The sequence below is a fragment of the Gymnogyps californianus genome, chromosome Z (assembly GCF_018139145.2).
Source record: "Gymnogyps californianus isolate 813 chromosome Z, ASM1813914v2, whole genome shotgun sequence".
Classification (NCBI taxonomy): domain Eukaryota; kingdom Metazoa; phylum Chordata; class Aves; order Accipitriformes; family Cathartidae; genus Gymnogyps; species Gymnogyps californianus.
The window spans coordinates 47,756,303-47,774,163 of record NC_059500.1 but is presented as its reverse complement, the minus strand read 5'-3'; the positions used below and the strand labels follow the sequence as shown (position 1 = coordinate 47,774,163).

General features: G+C 42.0%; 2 protein-coding genes across 2 annotated transcripts in view; one reads left to right on the top strand and one right to left on the bottom strand.

Annotated features, from left to right (window-relative positions):
* The window catches only part of DENND4C (DENN domain containing 4C), a 77,485-nt gene extending 74,160 nt beyond the window's left edge, over positions 1-3,325 (top strand). Inside the window, exon 33 of the mRNA XM_050913750.1 lies at positions 563-3,325. Coding sequence (XP_050769707.1) covers positions 563-699 — 137 coding nt within the window. The 3' untranslated portion in view covers positions 700-3,325. The remainder of the gene's footprint in view (positions 1-562) is intronic.
* An 8,589-nt stretch (positions 3,326-11,914) lies between these two features.
* RPS6 (ribosomal protein S6) lies at positions 11,915-16,885 on the bottom strand. The gene is made up of 6 exons (XM_050912978.1): positions 16,865-16,885; positions 15,905-16,036; positions 14,743-14,953; positions 14,218-14,364; positions 12,855-13,012; positions 11,915-12,058 (listed from the first exon to the last, which is right to left on the bottom strand). The coding sequence occupies exons 1-6, from the start codon at positions 16,868-16,870 to the stop codon at positions 11,963-11,965; spliced, it is 750 nt and encodes a 249-aa protein (XP_050768935.1). The 5' UTR covers positions 16,871-16,885; the 3' UTR covers positions 11,915-11,962.
* Positions 16,886-17,861: the final 976 nt, after the last annotated feature.

Sequence of the window (17,861 nt, the reverse complement as noted above, 5' to 3'; positions counted from 1 at the left end):
ATGGGGCTATTAATTTTTACTTTGTTTGAAACCAGTAATCAGTTATTTTAAACAAAGTTTATTAGCTTGAAGCTTTAATTCCTCATGCCTGAAAACTTGTTCCTAGCCTTGTCCGTCTTTCTCCGACGCACATATTAGACCTGTGTCATCTAGCCACCTGATTGCCCACCCCTTCCTGACCTCTACACTGACGTATATTTGGTACTCCCGTATGGGATGTGACAGGGGAAATACCCTGGGAACAGACAAACTGAACTGTGATAGAAGTAATGGGCATCGACTGTGATGTGTTGTGATGCTCCAGCGTGAAAATGCTTTTCAGGTTCTCTGAGAGGATGCGTTTTGGGGGGAAAAAAAAAAAAAAAAAAAAAAAAAAAAAAAAAAAAAAAAAAAAAAGCGGCTAGTTAAGATAATTATTATTTTTTTTATATATATATATTATTATTATATAAATATATAATATTGTTATTATATAAAAATCACCAAAAGTATTTTATAGGAACAGTAGTTTGCACTGTGCAGGGTTTCTTAAATAACTTCAACTATGCTTTTTCTGTTTCAGAGGTCTTTGATAGTGAATACAGACTTGCACATAAAAAACTACCAAAGGATGTTCTTGAAAAGATGCAGAAAATAGATGCTCCACCAAGCAGCAGAGTTGAGTGTTGTAGGAAGTGCTTTGGACCACCTTTAATATAAAAATGAGGAAGACACACGCTAAACTTCAGTGAGACGAAAGTAGAGGTGAACAAACCAGGAGCATGGTGATATATACACTTTGAATCCCAAAAGGTGATAATTGAGCAATTTGTCAAAGCAATTTCATTGAGCTACAACGTACATTCTTGTCTTTCATCTCATGAGACCCAGTGTAAAGTGCGTTAAAATGTTTTAAAACTATATTAATAGGGTGAGCTGGTTTCAATGATTGATCTGCTTTTTCTTCCTGTATATACTTCTCCTTTTCCTTCCTCAAATCTTTCCCCCACAATATCAAGTTGTTCAAAAAGGTGATGATTAAACAGCAGCCTATAGTTGGTGACTTCCTTAAGGTCCACCAATATTTGTGTATTTTAATGAAATACCTTTCCTGCCACAGAATACTTAGATTCTTCACTACGTCTTTAAAATGACCTTTATCTAAAGACGTATCTTTTTATTGGTGTGCAGTATGTATGTATAAATGTAAATATTTGAGTTCTTGGATTGGAATTTGCAATGCAGTTGCTTTTGTCAGATCACAGTACCTAAAATTGCTACCCTTCTCCTGATCCTTGTCCTGATCAGTATTCTAAATTATCTTTGGCTGACCTTTTCATAATGTATGTCTATAGTTTGTCTGTAAAAACCAGAAACTTACACTCAGTTTTCCTGTATTCTGTATCTGACAAATTAAAGATGCTATGAACGCACTGCCGCTTTCTCCAAAAGAATGATAGGCTTCTACACTAAGCAGCTCAGAAATGGATGGTTTTCTAAAAATTAGATAGGAAGCTTAAATAGCATTAGGATACATACAAGGTTTGTCAAACAGATACTGTCTGAAAAAATTATGCTTTATACTGTATGCATGTATGCTTAAAAAGTGTCTTTTCCTTCAATTTTTTATCACCCTCTCCCATGGTTTCACACTAGCCTGTGGGTTAATTATTTTGCACTGATAGTCCAAATTCAATATTTCAATTAAAATGTATTTATAAATGTGGTCTTCAAGGTGTATATTAGCACAAATGAAGTGCTTGATTGTATGATCTGAAAAGATGAATCCATCTTTTGGATTGCTTCTAGTAGATAAGACACTTCCTCACCTCACATATCTAATTGACTACAGTAGTCATAATCTTGGGAAGAAGAGCCTGGATACTGGTCAACAGTTTAAATGTTTCTGTTACTTGAGGAATATGATAAGATTTATTCCAGGTTTTTTGATGAAATTTAATGGTGTGGCTTTTCTGATGGAATTATTCCTAGAGAAAAAAAGAGTAAGATTTGTAGCATGTTAAAGGAGCATAGCTGAAACTATAATCGCATCTGAGTATGAATGTATTTATTTCATACTACTCTCTTACAAATTTTCATTCTTGAAAATGATGAGGGATGAAGATCTGTCTGGAACAGCTTCTACATGAAACAACAAAACCAACTTTTGTTTTTTCATGAGGCTAAAACAAAGGATTTGCACTATTTGTGACAAAATACATTTGCATCATAGACTGATTCCGTGTATTTTGTCTGAAAGTGCTGATCCTAAGTTAATATGGGGATATTGCCTGGACAGATTCTCTCTTGATTAAAATATTGTGCTGGCTCAACAATTAAAAGCAAGAAAGCACGCACTGACTTTTTTTCATTCTTTATTGCTTGGGTTTATGCATGGTTGCTTGCAGATATCTGACTTACATCACAATGGAAGAGTAGAGCTTGATTCTTCGTATTTTCCTCTCTTCTCCTATTACATAATTGACATGCGCTGTTCCATCCTTTTAAGTCTCTCTGAAGCTTTCGTCCAAACAACTTAATACTTCTACAAATCAAAACAGCAATTTTTCCTGTATAATTCTATACAGATCTTAAACATACAGCTATATAAAGACGATTTTTGAGTGTTAAATGGACAAACCATATGATTATGTGATGCCACTTGCAAGGAATCAAGTTTTAGTTATCCTTAAATTCTCCCAGTTCATTAAATTACAAAGAAAATCTATCCAGTGAGTGCTGTTTTTAGATAATTGGTGACATCCAAATTGTTTTAAACCATTGTAAATAATACTATTATAAACTAAATTCTGTAACCAGATCACCTTCGTTTCAAAACAACCTTCCCATCTGTTGCTGAAAATACAGATTAATCAGGCAGTAGTGTTGTAGAAACAGCAAAGCAGATTGTGTTACAGCATCTAGTGCTACATGTTAGACTTTCCCCAGGTATATACACTAACAAAAAAAACCCTAAAGCCTGAGGGGAAAAGGACAGCTGCAGGATTGGACTTGCTTTGATTTGCTCCTGCATATTGGCGTTTCTGTACACTACAAATTAACATCTATTCCTGTTGTATGTACCTGGATTTCAGAATGGTAGAAGTCCTGCATGTAATTACTTGAAATCTTGAATCTGCCTGCTGAAATTAATTCTTTAATATAGAATGTTAAGCGCCTGCTCTTTTTAATTTGGATTTTTTTAATGCCTAATTTTTAATAGCTAATTAATCAGCTGGTTCTTGAATGAAATCCGTAGTTCAAATGAAAAGGGAGATCTCTGAAAGCGATTTGTCTGTTAAGTTTTCATCTAAGGAGACGCTTTTTGCGGGGGGCGGGGGGAGTTCACAAAAATTTGAAAGGAATTAAGAACTGAGTGGTTTTTTCCTAGTTGCTTTCTCTCCTTTCAAATGCATGATGGCACTTCCTGTTCTTCCTTTGACTTTGTCTCCTCCTACAAACAGGTAGAGACGGCAGGTTTTCCTACACAAACTTTCTGAGATAGGCTTCCCTAATTTGAATGCTGAAAGAACTGTGAGCATGCATAAGAAAAGGGCATGGCATACAATAGCTTAGCATGGCTCAATATGGTTGAAAATCTGGCCAAAAATAAACAGGGAAAAGTCTTCAGAAGTTTTGTGAGTGCATTGCAAACACTTTTGTCTTTCTGAAGATTGGGCACTGAAGGCATAATAAGTTCTCTGCAAGTTACTAACAGCATGAACTTCTTGGGTTACATAGGAGTGACTTAGTTACCTACAAATGCTTCTAATTTGTTTGGCACCCCAGTCCTAGTAATCCAAATTTATCTGAATCCATAATGCATGAATGAGCTGGACAAAATGTTGTGAAGGAGGGGTGTGGTTGATCTTGGTTCTGTTTTCCTCTTGGTGTAAGCAGAAAAAGTAGCATTTTGTGCACTTGCAAAACTCTTGCCTCCAAATATTCTTTCTAGTAGCTCAACAGCCAGTGTTTAGGAGATGGCTCTTCTGTGTGTATCTTGGAATTCTCACGTACAAACGTGAAGAAAATGGTTGCAGATCAGTATTGACTTCAAAACCTGGAATGTGTGCACAAAGCGAGGGTATAAACCATACTGATCACATATGTGGATGCAAACTGTTAATGAATTTCAGGTAAGCCCAAGAACTTCGAAAGTTTGTGTTGGAATAACAGTTACCACAGAGAAGCTTCCTTGAATTGTTGCCCTAAGGATGCTGAACTGCAGTCAGTTATGCTGAGAAGATACTATCTTGCACCTTTCACCCAGGTATAAAACAGTTACATATAGCTTGTGTGCTCATATCAAAATAGCTATTTTTTGTAGAATTAAAACAACAAATGGGGTCTGAAAGGTTTAAAGTCAGGATTCTTAAGTGACAGAGTTTTTCTTTATGAATTATATTCTGGCACATTACCAAGACATAACAACTTTCAAAACCCCGTAGGTCTAGGAGACTGATGTGGCTGCAGTATTGGCACAGTAATAGGTACCAGCTTTTACATGTTATTAGAAGCATCTGTATGTTACTTAGAGTCATATCCTGTCTTCACATTTTATATAACTCAAGTTTAGACAATACAATTTTAATGGAAAGTATTTTATTTAGTATGTATGTTTCAAACTAAATTCATTTGTTTTGCAAGTAACTTAGTCTTGTTCCTAGTGGAATTTCACATTGGTTAAGCTGAAGCTACATTGCACTTGTGAATGAGTAATTTTATTCCATTTTAACTGTGAATTAATGGCTTTTTGTATTGCTGCAGCTAGAATATACCTTTCATTGAGTTTACTGCTTTCCTTGCAACATAGGGGATATTTTCAAAATGTATATTAAATTAGATCATAGAAATTATATTTTTAAAACAAATTGTTAAAATGTAAGTAACTGAAGAATCCACTCAGTAGTTTTCTCTTTTTAAAACTCCTAATTCAACAATTACTTCAATGCAGATAACTTTATTTCATTAAATGGTAAGCAGGTCATGTTATTCACATAACTGTACATTTTGAACAAAGGTCTTTTTTCTTTTCACTAATAAAAACCTCAAGGTGCCTTCTGTATATCAGCTTTTCATTATGGACTGTTTTAAAAAACACACACACACCCTTGCAACTTCTAAGTCTTGAAACTGAATAGTTGAATTGGACTCTAGTTCTATATTCTACTGTGCTGTATATTGTGATGCATACGAGGAGAGAAACGGATGGGGTTTTTATTTGTTGTTTCAGTCTGCATCAATCAGCGGTGCAAATAAAAGGGATTGTTTGCTGTTTTTAGAAGCACATTAAACTCCTTTTAGGAGCTTAAAATAAACTATTGTAATGAGGATGAAAGGATGTAGTGTGAATAAATTATGAATTTATTAAGTGAGCTGGGAAGTTTTCTTCAATGCAATAAAATTTGCACTGGTTTAGAGGCTGTTTTGAACTGTTGAAAAATGGCATCCATTTACTGTGCTTTGATTAACAAGTGTTTCTCTGTAATGTTTTTGTACATTTGACAAATGTTTCTTGAGTTTAAAAGGGCACTCTGCATATTCTGAATTCTGTATAGATATCCTAGACTAAGAAACAATTTTTAATGTATTTCCCAAAATAAAATATGTATGCATCCTGCGTAAAAAAAAAAAAAAAAAATTAAATTGTTCAGCTTTTTTGCCATTGGAACTTACCTGCTTGACAGAACTTAATCTTAAATGCAAATTCAGCCTATAGTTGGGCAAAAGCAGAGACTTTCAACTGCCTTTTTTGGGAATTGTTTCATAGTACCTCAGTGACTTCTGAATAGTGGGAAAGAGTGGGAGCAGTTGGGGCAGGGGGAGAGGAAGAGAAAAGATGGGATTCACTTGTGGAGATTTGGTTCATGAGAGAGGATGGCTCTGTGGCACCTTAAGCAAGCCATGGGGACTAGCAGAGGTAAGAAGAATTGAAAAACAGGCTGAGGGAGGCAGAATCCATGAAGATCTTGCTTGCAGGGAAGTCACGGACCCTGGCTTCCTGATGATACAGCTGCTGCTCTCTGCTGACCAGGAAAAGCATCATTAATCAGTGACTGGGAACAGCTTGGTGGCTATACTTGGTGGAACACTTCCCGGGAGTTCTGGTTTCTCAGTGGCTTTGTAATGGGGGCAGAGAGTGATGCTTTCAGGGGTGCACCCTAGCTTGCAAGAGACACTGGTGGACCTCCTGCCTCATAACATACTTGCAGGTTTACATGCAGTTTCCAGTTTTTGGGGTTTTTTTTGTTGTTTTGTTTTTTTTTTTTTTTAAATGGGGCGGGGTGGTGGGAGAGGAGTGAGGCTGGGATGAAATTTAAGCAGCAGAAACTGCCAGTTACTGTCAAGTGCTTCAGGCCTTCACAACTACTGAGTATCTTTCAAACTCTCTCATGTATGGCAGTCAGTTCATCAATCTGTTAGTAAAAATAAGAATACCAGACCCTAAAGACTTTTCTCTCTGAAGAAACTGATATGCATAGCACAAACTGGTAGCTTGTAGAGAAGATTCACAGTAAACTCATCTTTTTCAGGCCTTTTTTTAGGGAGCTCAGGAACAGTCTTTTGGACTTCTATAATCTTGTCAGCATCACTATGACTTTGCTTGTTTTGCTCTGACTGCTTCTGTCACTGCTGTCTTTTTAATAATGCTGCCTCCTAAAAATATTACACTGCCTTCCTAATATAGTGCCTTTAACGTGGCCTATTGAGAGAGGAGGCTGAAGGAGGGAGGGTGTTAACAGGAACAAAAGCTTGCATTTGAGGAATCCCCAAAGAAGCATGAACACAGGATTGGGGTTCTAAGCTGTGGGGAGGAGGGAACTGCTGTCTCCTGTGCCAAAATCAGGTGGGAAACTTGAGGGAATGTGATGGTAGAAGGCGATAGCAGAAGGAGCTGGCTTAAGGAAGCTCTGATCCTTCATGTGTTCAGAGCTACCCTCAGAATACCCATTAGTGGTAGTTCTCCCCGGCTCTGTAGAGACAAACTTCTACTGTCTACAAAGAGGAGTAAAGGAAGAGTCACTAACTTGCCAAGCTGGAGAACATCTGATGGGGTCCAAAAGGAAACACAAAGGTCCTGCCTCTGGGTAGGAATAACCTCATGCACCAATGCAGGCTGGGGGCAGACCGGCTGGAGAACAGCTGGGCAGGAAAACACTTAGGGTTTCTGGTGGACACCAACCTGACCATGAGCCAGCAGAGTACCCTCACAGCAAAGCAAGCCAACAGTGTCCTGGGGTGAACTACACAGAGCATTGCCAGTAGGCGGAGGGAGGTGATCTTTCCCCTCAGTGCTGGTGAGACATGCCTGGGTGCTATGTCCAAGTCTGGGCTGACTAGTACAAGAGAGACTTGGACATACTGGAATGACTCCAGTTGAAGGGCCACAAAGGTGATGAAGCACTTGGAGCATCTGTCATGCAAGGGGAGGCTGACAGAGCTGGCACTGTTCAGCCTGCAGAAAGCTTAGGGGCAAGGAGAATCTCATCCATGTGTCTAAATAACTGATGGAGTGGGTGGGGAGTAGAGAAAACAGCTAGACTCTTCTCAGTGGTGCCTTGTGCCAGAAGAGACAATGGGCACAAACTTGAACTACAGGAAAACCCGCTTAAAAGTTTTAACTGTGAGGGTGGTGAAATACTGGAACAGGTTGGAGTCTCTATCCTTTAAAAAATGCTCAGACCTGACTGGACACCGCCCTGCTTCAGCAGGGGCTTGCACTAGACTTCCAGGGTTGCCTACCAGTTTCAGTGGCTCTGTGGGGACGGGTGGCAGCCAGAAGCTGCTGGGAGGAGCGGAGGCTGGCTTTGCCTGGTTACCAGAGTAGTTTAGGGGGATGTTCCACCGTTTTTGTTTAGGTTTCCTCAACGTGTTTTCCTCTGGCATTTTTTTTTCCCCATTTTTGTCTGTAGTGTCATACTGTCTTAATTCAGACCTTGCCAGTTAAAACTGATTACATGTATCAATGTTATGGGTGTTCTGTTTCCTTGGGTTGTGGAGAGATGAAATAGCAACCTATCAGGTTGTGACCAGAGTCCCTGTTACTTGCCCTGAAGGTGAAGGTGTCTCTTGAGTTTGCAGCTGAGCTTCAGGCTTGCTGAAAAACTTTGCCCTTGAAGACCAGAAATCCTGCTGAAACTGCTGTTAAATTTAAGGAAAAGCTGCTGCTCCCAGATAGATAGCACTTCTTGTTTGTCATTACATTTTGTATCACAGGTTTTGAACTGCTGTTAAGGTGTTGAGAGACTTCTTCAGCTGCTGGTCTTGCAAAGTTTTATGGCAGATCCTACTGTAGTCAAGTCAGGAAGCGCACAGGGGCAGAGACAGAGCACTACCTCATTAACCTCTTCTGAGTTGGAGATTTGCTTCATCCATGACCTCAAGCCATGGTGAAAGCAGGTGACTGGGAAAATCCAGTATGGATTTACCAAAGGCAAATCATGCCAGACTAACTTCATCACCTGCCACAAAAAAATAACATGTCAACAGAGGGAAAGCAGCGCGTATTGTTTAGCTAGACTTCAGCAAAGCATTTGACACCGTTTCCCACAGCCTTCTCCCGGACAAACTCAAGATACAGACTGGATGGGTGGTCTGTGAGATGGGCAGGAAATTGGCGCTCTGGCTGCACTCAGGGTGGTGATCAATGGTTTTCACTCAGGCTGGCAGCCTGTCACAAGCGGGGTCCCCCAGGGATCGATACTGGGCCCCATGCTGTTCAACATCTTCATAAATAATCTGGACGATGGGACTGAAAGCACCCTCACCACGTTTGCTGATGTCACTAAACTGGCTGGTGAGGTGGACACGTCAGAAGGGAGAGCCATCTTTCAGAGACCTGGACAGGCTGGAAGAGTGGGCTAGCAAGAACTGTGTGAAGTTTAACAAAGACAAGTGCAAAGTCCTGCATCTGGTACGACGTGACCGAAGAGCCCAGCACAGGCTCAGATCTGTGTGGCTGGGGAGCAGCCTTGCTGAGAAGGACCTCGGGGTCCCGGTGGACAACAAGCTAAGCATGAGTCAGCAGTGTGCTGCTGCAGCAACCAAGGCAAATTGGATCCTGAGCTGCATCTGCAGGCACATTACTAGCAGAGATAGAGATGTGATCATCCCACTCTACTCAGCACTTGTCAGGGTGCACCTGGAGTACTGGGTCCAGTTCTGGTCCCCACAATGCAGAAAAGATGCAGACAGACTGGAGAGGGTCCAAAGGAAGGCCACAAAGATTACCAAAGGGCTGGACAAACTGCCCCATGAGGAAAGACTGAAGGACTTGGGTCTTCTCACCCTGGAGAAGGCCCAGGGGAGACCCTCATCACATACTTAAACAGCAGCTACAAAGAGGACAGAGGCTCTCTCTTCACAAGCAGCCACATGGAGAAGGGGCAAGAGGTACAAGTTGTACCAGGAGAGGTTTAATTTCAATTTTTTTACAGTGAGAACAATCAATCACCAGAACAACCTCCCCAGGGACATGGTAGATTCCCCATCACTGGAGGTTTTCAAGACAGGGTGCTAGATAATCTCACCCAGGCTCTCTTTCTCATGAAAGACCAGACCAGATGATCTCTCGAGGTCCCTTCCAACCTGGGCTGTTCTGTGATTCTGTGACTCTAAAGTCATGGTACGCCTGATGTGCACTTGCAAAGCCAGGACTGGGGAAGGAAGCAATAGAGGAACCACAAAGGAAGATTCAAGGAAACAAGCGATGGAAAACAGCACAGGGAAGAGGTTTTTTGTTATTGGGGATTAGGCTGTACATTTCCTGGCTCTAACAAGGCCACGCATTCTCACTGACAGCTTGACAAAAATAACCAGCACCCCACCCACTTTTTTCACCCATTAATACAACTGGGTATTAGTTGCACTGCTTCAGAGACAGACTTATTAGCAGCCTATACACCAGGATATCCTTGTAAGAACACAGGTCTCTTCCAGGACACACTAATCTCAGTGCTTGCTGACCTTGACCAGACTAAGTGCCTCTTAATCGTGTGCAAGTACCTGTTACTAGGATCCAAAAGAGAAGGCTAGACAGTGTTAAGAAACGAGTCATCTGTATTTCTCTTCTGCAGATTATTGTAAAGTTCTCAGCATTGTGAATTTAGTGAGTGCTAATCTCATACTTAAAGATGAGACCCCCTTTTGCTTGACAGTGCCTGTTGATACGACTTCTTTAAAGATTTGTCATGTGTGTGGGCAAGTTTTTTTTTAGTGAGCAGGTTAAGGATGTCATATGAAGCACATTTGACTGCCAGATGATATACAGGTTTATCCATATTTTCTCCGTATCCATTTTTGCAGCTGAAACACCAACATTAAATTATAAGTGGATTTGTGAAAGGTACACTTTTTATTTTAGTGAAGCTCAGGCTTAACAGGCCTATATGGCTATCTTCACTAAGAGAAAAGAACGTCTTGTTTAAAGTGAAACTGTAGGTCTTGAACATGGCCTCCATAAAAAAAAAAAAAACACAAAACACCGATGTATCTAGTTCATCTTATACAAAATGGTACCCTCTTAAAATTTTATGAAACTAGCCAGCATTCTTATTTTAACTCATGCTTAACTACTATTGCTAACCCTCTTTGCCTTTTCTGATTATGTAGTTGATTAGTCATTCAAAAAATAGTCTATATTATTCTTGCACCTGAACAGTTATGCTGTGAAAGACAGCTTAAATGGAAGCTTGGAGTAACTGCTTTGGCCAGTTCTCTTGGTCAGAGGCTTCTACTGCACACCCATGCATCATGGCAAATTCTACCCTTGCCAGAGATCAGTATCCCTTCACCCTAATACAAACCAGAAGTTCAAGGATGGCAATTTGATCCTTCTGTGCCCATAATCTACTGTCAGCAAGTCGTGTGTCCTGCAGCTCTGGTTTTCCAGAGTCCAGATTCCACATTCAGTGTATTGAACAACTGCTTCTAGACAGTCAGGTGGGAAAAAAGAAAAAGCTTCCTAACTTCTAAGGTTGTGATAAAGCTTAATGTATTGAAGTTTTTATACTGGAAATAGAAGCACCTATCTCAACAAAAACTGATTACTATTTTAAGAACAACTAAGACAATCTATTTAGCCACAGAGCATTCTAACATCAAACACCTAAGATGTATTCTTAAGTCAGAGCAGAATTCCCATAATCCTTACCTGATCTGCACAAAGTACAGTCTGAATACATAAAGGCTACTGTGAATTTTATCCTTGCGTGAAATTTCTAAGTCAAACCTTTTAATGGCTGGCTTACTCACGCTCAGTATTCAGTACCAATTTCAAGAGCAGAATGCTGAAATACTTCTATAATATCTTGAGTTGGAAGGGACCCATAAGGATCATCTGAGTCCAACTCCCTGCTCCTCACAGGACTACCTAGAACTAAACCATATGACTAAAAGCATCACCCAGACACTCCTTGAACTCTGACAGGCTTGGTGCTGTGACCACTTCCCTGGGGAGCCTGTTCCAGTGACTGACTTAACGGCACTTAATTCTGCCAAGAATCAGCTGAAGGCTTTATATTTTACCAATCTTACACTCAGTATCAAAAGCAAGTGACATGATTCCTCATCTGGAAACACTATCCTGTACTTAAGATTAAAAAAACCCAAACAAACCACTGAACAGTACCAAGTGAGTTCTACCCACAGCTCCTAAAGATTAGCTTAAGCTTAGTTCCTGTGGACACTGCTGAACCATCACACAGGATTTTGCCTTTACAGGTAAATCCTGCTTGTAGAAAAATGGACATGTATGCACAAGGTTATTATAAACTGAAACTTCTTACTAAAGACATGAATATATATTACAAGTTCTCAAAAGAGAACTGAATCAAGACCAAGGTTTGTGGTTCCAGTTTGGTCTGCATAATACAGTTAGTCTAGACTACTATTTTAAGAGATGGCCAGTAACAATATGCACTGGAAAGTCTCATACTGAAAGTTAACCACAAAAAGGGTTTATTTTTTAGTATCATGTACATCTTTACTTCTGACTTGACTCAGACTTAGATGTAGAAGCTCTCAATGAGGAAAGCCGGCGTCTCTTCGCAATCTGCTCCTGGCGTTTCTCCTTGGCTTCCTGAAAAACAAAGCAGCATGAAGTGAATACTGAGATCTTACACATCATCAAGCACTTCCAAACATCTACACAGGAACAAATTAGGGAAAATGTAACTTGAAGGAAGCTACCAGAAAGAATGGATTCCTTAAGTGAGTAAAGCAAAACCATTTCCCTTCTTCACAGATCAGAAGAATTCTACAAGTATCCAAACCTGTACAGACCCATGTCTTTAAACAATATGGACTAGTGTCCAAAATTACAGTAAAAATACTAATGCAGAGTTCACAACATACTAGAGGTCTATCTACTCTCAGTTTCTGTCTGGAAGTCGTGAAGGACTCAAGTACTGTGCCAAATATTCCAACAGTATTGCTTTGGCAACGACTGCTGCTTTAGGTGCAAGAGCAAACTCATCCGAACAAATAGCTTCTTGCCAAGTTATCTTCCATCCAGGTCAACTGCTGCATCCTGCTTCTCCATGCAATCACTGAAATGCTTGGGCATCTAAGTTAAACTAGAATTCATTTGAACTAAAATTGCTACTGCAAAACTGATCTTCACAGGCCGTAACTGCTCACTGTCTCCTTCAAAATCAGCTCTCAGTTAAATTAATTGGTCTGGTTAATTTCTACTATTCTAGGATACAAATGCTGACAAAAACATTTGACCAGCAACATTTATACTCACATTCAGGCATTCCTATTCAAAATGAGCAAGGTACAAAGCAGCTCTAAGTGTACAGTCAAGTTTATCAAATCCCCTGATTCTGGGGTATGAGGTATTTCATATAGCTGAGTTATAAGGGCAAACGCACCTTCATTCTCTTGGCCAAGAGCTTCGCATATTCTGCTGCTTCCTCCTTATTCTTCTGAGTGCGCTGCTTCTTCAGAGCAATACGTCTGCGCTTATGTTGCAGAACTCTAGGAGTCACTAGTCGCTGGATCTTCGGAGCCTTGGTTCTGGGTTTCTTGCCTAAAAAAGCATTACGAATTAGCAGAAGTGGCACATTATCTTCCAAAGAGGCCTCAGGCCTCATCTAGCAAATTTAAGAGTAAATTCCACTTACTATTATGGCAACATTATTTAGTGTATTACATATTATAGCAACTTATACAGAGTTCAACCTCTTGACAGATTTTGCAGGAAAAATGATCAATTACTGTCAGATGTAGCATTAACAAAATATACATCTTAACACTTACAGTTTGTTATCAGCAATGAAGTGTTAAGTAATGCATCTCTAATTCCCTGCATTTTTGTGAAAATTCCTAGCTTCTCAGCAGGCCTGTCTTAAGTAATTTCCCCTAGACTTAAAATGTTTAAAGAATAGAGAAACTCATCATCTAGCTTTCAGAACAAGCCATTATGTTTTCAATGTTAAAAAGTTCTCTACAGTTCTACATAGACTTGACATGTCTATCTCCAAAAAACAGATCGACATAGCCCATAATGAGCAAACAAAAACCACCACCACACACATCTGTAAAAGTTCACTACTCAATCCTGCCTGACTGCAGCAGTCACAAGGAACAGTCTGATGTCCACCAGGATCACATTCTTTAACGGACAGAATAGTTCCTATGACGCAGAAAACAGTGGTCTTTTACCCAACAAGCTGTCACAGTGCCCAAGCTTTATCATGTCCTTTCTGCTAAAAATCCTTACCCTTTCTGTTCCCTGAGCAAATGCAAAAGAACTCAAAATTAAAATCTTACACTGCAAAAGACAAGTGGTAAGCAAAACAGTGCCCTCCCAATAAAAGCTCATTTCGGAGACTGCCATAAGCAATGGGGAAAAATCTTAGTACCTTCTCTATATACTGCTTTTTTCCTCCACCTCATAAAAATGTTTCAAAAACATTCCACCTCATATTTTATCTTCTTTTATTAACAATTATTTTTGGACTATTCTTAGAACCACTAATAAACATTACTTCAACCAAACATTTAAAAACAAATTGTGCCAAAGTAGATGGAAAGGGAAGACAGGGGTAAAAGAAACGGGGCAACCAAGATACTCCACTTCTTATCCATAAGTTACAGCTGACAAAGCTTAAATACCACAACAGTCAACTCCTGGATCTACTACTACAGTGTGCTTCATTCACTGCAGTAGGCTGGACATCTCTTTGCTGATAATTACATGAAACCAAAGAGTTGTAAAATTTGAATTCTTACCCTCTTTGTTCAGAGGCTTCCTCACAACATACTGGCGAACATCATCCTCCTTAGACAGGTTGAACAGCTTGCGAATTCTGCTAGCCCTCTTGGGACCAAGACGACGGGGCACAGTTGTGTCTGTCAGCCCAGGAATATCCTTTTCACCTTTGAGAATGTAAATTTAAACGTGCCAATTAATCATGCATCTACTGAACACCTGCTTCATCAGTAAATTTCAATTGTAAGTTTAAAATGCATAAAAATTCAAGATAATGCTAGATAATCCTTGGGGTTCACCTGCCAACAGTGCCACACCTAGCTACACTTGGCTGATTTAATGCGATCAGATTGCTGGCAGCAATAAGTGTTTCAGTGACCACTTTTAAAATTACAAGAATGTAATGCTCAGAGGGAATTTCAAAACACATTCACACTCTAAAGTTGCGACTGCATTTGTATTCTACGTAACTTCTCAGCCACTAGCAAGCGGGCTCCTTGCAGGTGCCTACTTCTACCTATTGCTTGCTTCATCCAGATTCTTACCCTTTTTCACTATGACCAAGTTCAGAACACTCAAGTTGGCATCAACGATGCAACCGCGAACAGATTTGCGTTTTCGCTCTCCAGTTCTTCTGGGGCGATAGCAGGAGTGGCCCTTGCTGAGCAGAAGGCGGACACGTCCATGAGTCAGGACACCTTGCTTCATGGGGAAGCCTTGTTTGTCATTGCCACCGCTGATCCGGACAACATAGCCCTATGAAAACACAGAAATACACTTCTTAGTTGCTCACACATCTCTTACTACTTCAACGAGAAGTGGTGGATATCACAACATACTGTTCAAAACAACGGGACACTGCGCCCATGACTCAGGAAAAGTCACTGTTACTGCTGATGCAAACAACTTATTTACCAATGCCACTCCAACAGTTCAGGAATTTTACTGAACAGATGTGAAAAATACCTCTGTTTATCAGAATTTACATTTATGCTACTTCTCTTCAAATATATATTAAAAAATTAAATTCCTATCCATTCAAAGTTTTGTTTAAGCGACGTTAGACTGAATTTTGTCCATTATTGTCTAGCTTTTTTTTAATCTTAAACCTAACCAAAGTCTGTTATCATCACAAACTGGAAATCTGCATACAAGACAAGAGCATCTGGAGTAGGGATACATGGGTAAAAATGAAAAGCAAAGCTTTTATTGCCTTCCTTGTGGAGGTGGCAGCAGAAAACATCAACTTACCCAAATTCAGCTGGACTGTCCATATTAACACTCCACTATTCCAAGCCCATCCACCAGGCCCAACATGCTTTTTCCCATGCCCTAGCAGCAGTTTAAACACAACGAAGGCAATTTTGAACTTGTTCAGTAAAGATTGGATCATCAGTTTTACGGTACAGATTTAATTGTCCTGAATACCAAGATGGCACTCAAATGAAGAACAAAAAACTATTGCAAAGAGCAGCAAGAAACTCCAAACACAAGGCTTTAAAAAAAAACAAACAAAGGCACTTTGATAAATCAAAGTAGCAGAACAGGCTACCCGAATCACCAAATTCAGTATATATAGCAAGAGAAACTTTCAACATACCTGCCAAATGTACACCATACAAGCACTCCAGTGCGCAATTGCATACTGGAGAAATTTTGTAATTTAAGCTCCTTGAATACAGCTCTGATACATCCTTCTACACTTACCTTCCACTCCTCGCCAAGAGAATCAGCTGCGACCTCCGTGGCCATCCGTTTCTCATAGAATGTTCTCAGCTTGCGCTCATCATCCACTTCAATGAGTTTCTGGCAGCCAGTGGCTGGGAAAGAGATGTTCAGCTAACAGGCAAAAAAAAAAAAAAAAAAAATTAGATTTGGTTGGAATTTTTTATGAGACATTTCAACAGAAAATTAGCATTTATCTGCTGGTTTCACCTTAGGATTTCAAAGCTGAAATTCCCCACCTGCTTACATGAATGCTTACTAGCCATAACTTGTCACTACCACGCTGACAGCACCAGGCAGGTCTGTCCTTGGCCACACTGGGCTCTATTACTCGTTCAGTTACACAAAAAACTAGCTGGAGCTTGATCCCCTTCAAACAGACTGCAGTCATGCAAGTCAAGGTGAGGGCAGCAGAGACCTGTTCCCTCTTCTCCTGCAAGCCCTTCGCAGCACACATTGTATTAGAAAATTGCATAAGCAACCTAAGGGGAGCGACGCTTGCTGTTGGTGATTACTTGTGCTTCTTGGGGCCCGTTGCAAAGCCCAGGGCCTCGGGCACGCCTCCCGGCACTTCCCCCTCGAGCACGGCCTGGTATCAGCACAGGCCCCGCTCTAGCGCACATGCTGCCTCCCTACTAGGCCCCGCTACCGACAGCGCAGGCCTCCCACTCGCAGACCTTGTAAGCGGAAGAACAACCGCCACCGGAACCCGGAGCTCCACGGCCCCGTGGCAGGAGAGGCCCCACTGAGGGAACGGGGCCCGCGCGGCCGCCATGTCGCCCCACCAACAATCCGCTCCCATCCGCCCCACAGCGCCGCTCCAGCCCCACCACCAGGACCCATCGCCTCCAACCAGCGGCCCCGCAGGCAGCGCCGGAGCTATTTGTGGCGGTGGAACCCGAACCCTCCCGGGCGCGGCCCCGCTCCCCCGCGCATCCCCACCTTCATCCTCGCCGAGCCGCGCCGCCGCAAGAAAAGACCGCACTTCCGCCCGTCGTCCGCACATACACCCGCCAACTCTCGCGAGAACAGCACCGCCCGTGCCCCGCGTGACCGGGGCTACCCAATGGCGAGCGAGGCTTCGCCGGCCGAGGGGCGTGGCGGGGAGGAGCCGGTTCTATTTGTTGGCGGCGGAGGGCTTCGCCGTGCGTCGGCTCCCCCGGGCAGGCGGCGGAGTACGCCCCTCATCGCCTCTGCGGGGTAGCAAGAAAAGAGCTCCTGCGTGTCGGTTACTGCCGCGGTAGGCAGCCGTGACCGGCTGCGGGCACCCTTCGTGCTCGTAGCAGTCAGTCGGGCTGGGCGTCGCGGCAGGCGCCCGCGCTGAGGAGCAGGCCGGGAGGCGGCCTCTGGCAGGAAAACTGTTCCTTCCATTTTCGCTCACAATGAGAGCGTGCTCTTTCATTTAAGGGCGAGCCGTGGGGTCACAGAGGCTGGCGGGGCTGATGTATCCGTCCTCGAACTGAAAGTATCAACAGTTGAAACACGAAACGCCATCAATACGTGCAGTGCTCGCACTGGTGTTCGGGAGAAGGCGCGGTGTCGGCGCAGCCTGTGCGGCTCCCAGCTGGCTGTGCTTCCCGTGACGGCGGCAGGGCGGGACGCGCGCCCCCCGCCGGCCGGCGCCGGCTGCGCGGGTCAAGCGCTGGGCCGGCCGGTCGTGGCGGGTTGACCCTGGCCGGATGCCAGGTGCCCACCAAAGCCGCTCTATCACTCCCTCTCCTCAACTGGACAGGGGGAGAGAAAATAAAACGAAAGGCTCGTGGGTCGAGATAAGGACAGGGAGATCACTCAGCAGTTACCATCACGGGCAAAACAGACTCGACTTGGGGAAAAATTAGTTTAATTTATTACTAGTCAAATCAGAGCAGGATAATGAGAAATAAAACCAAAACTTAAAACACCTTCCCCCCACCCCTCCCTTCTTCCCAGGCTTAACTTT

What these genes read in the sequence shown, in the direction of transcription:
- RPS6 (XM_050912978.1), bottom strand. An exon ending in CTCTTGGCGAGGAGTGGAAG is followed by an intron (nt 14,954 to 15,904) that starts GTAAGTGTAGAA and finishes GTGTTTTCATAG; the next exon opens with GGCTATGTTGTCCGGATCAG. An exon ending in CTTGGTCATAGTGAAAAAGG is followed by an intron (nt 14,365 to 14,742) that starts GTAAGAATCTGG and finishes ACATTCTCAAAG; the next exon opens with GTGAAAAGGATATTCCTGGG.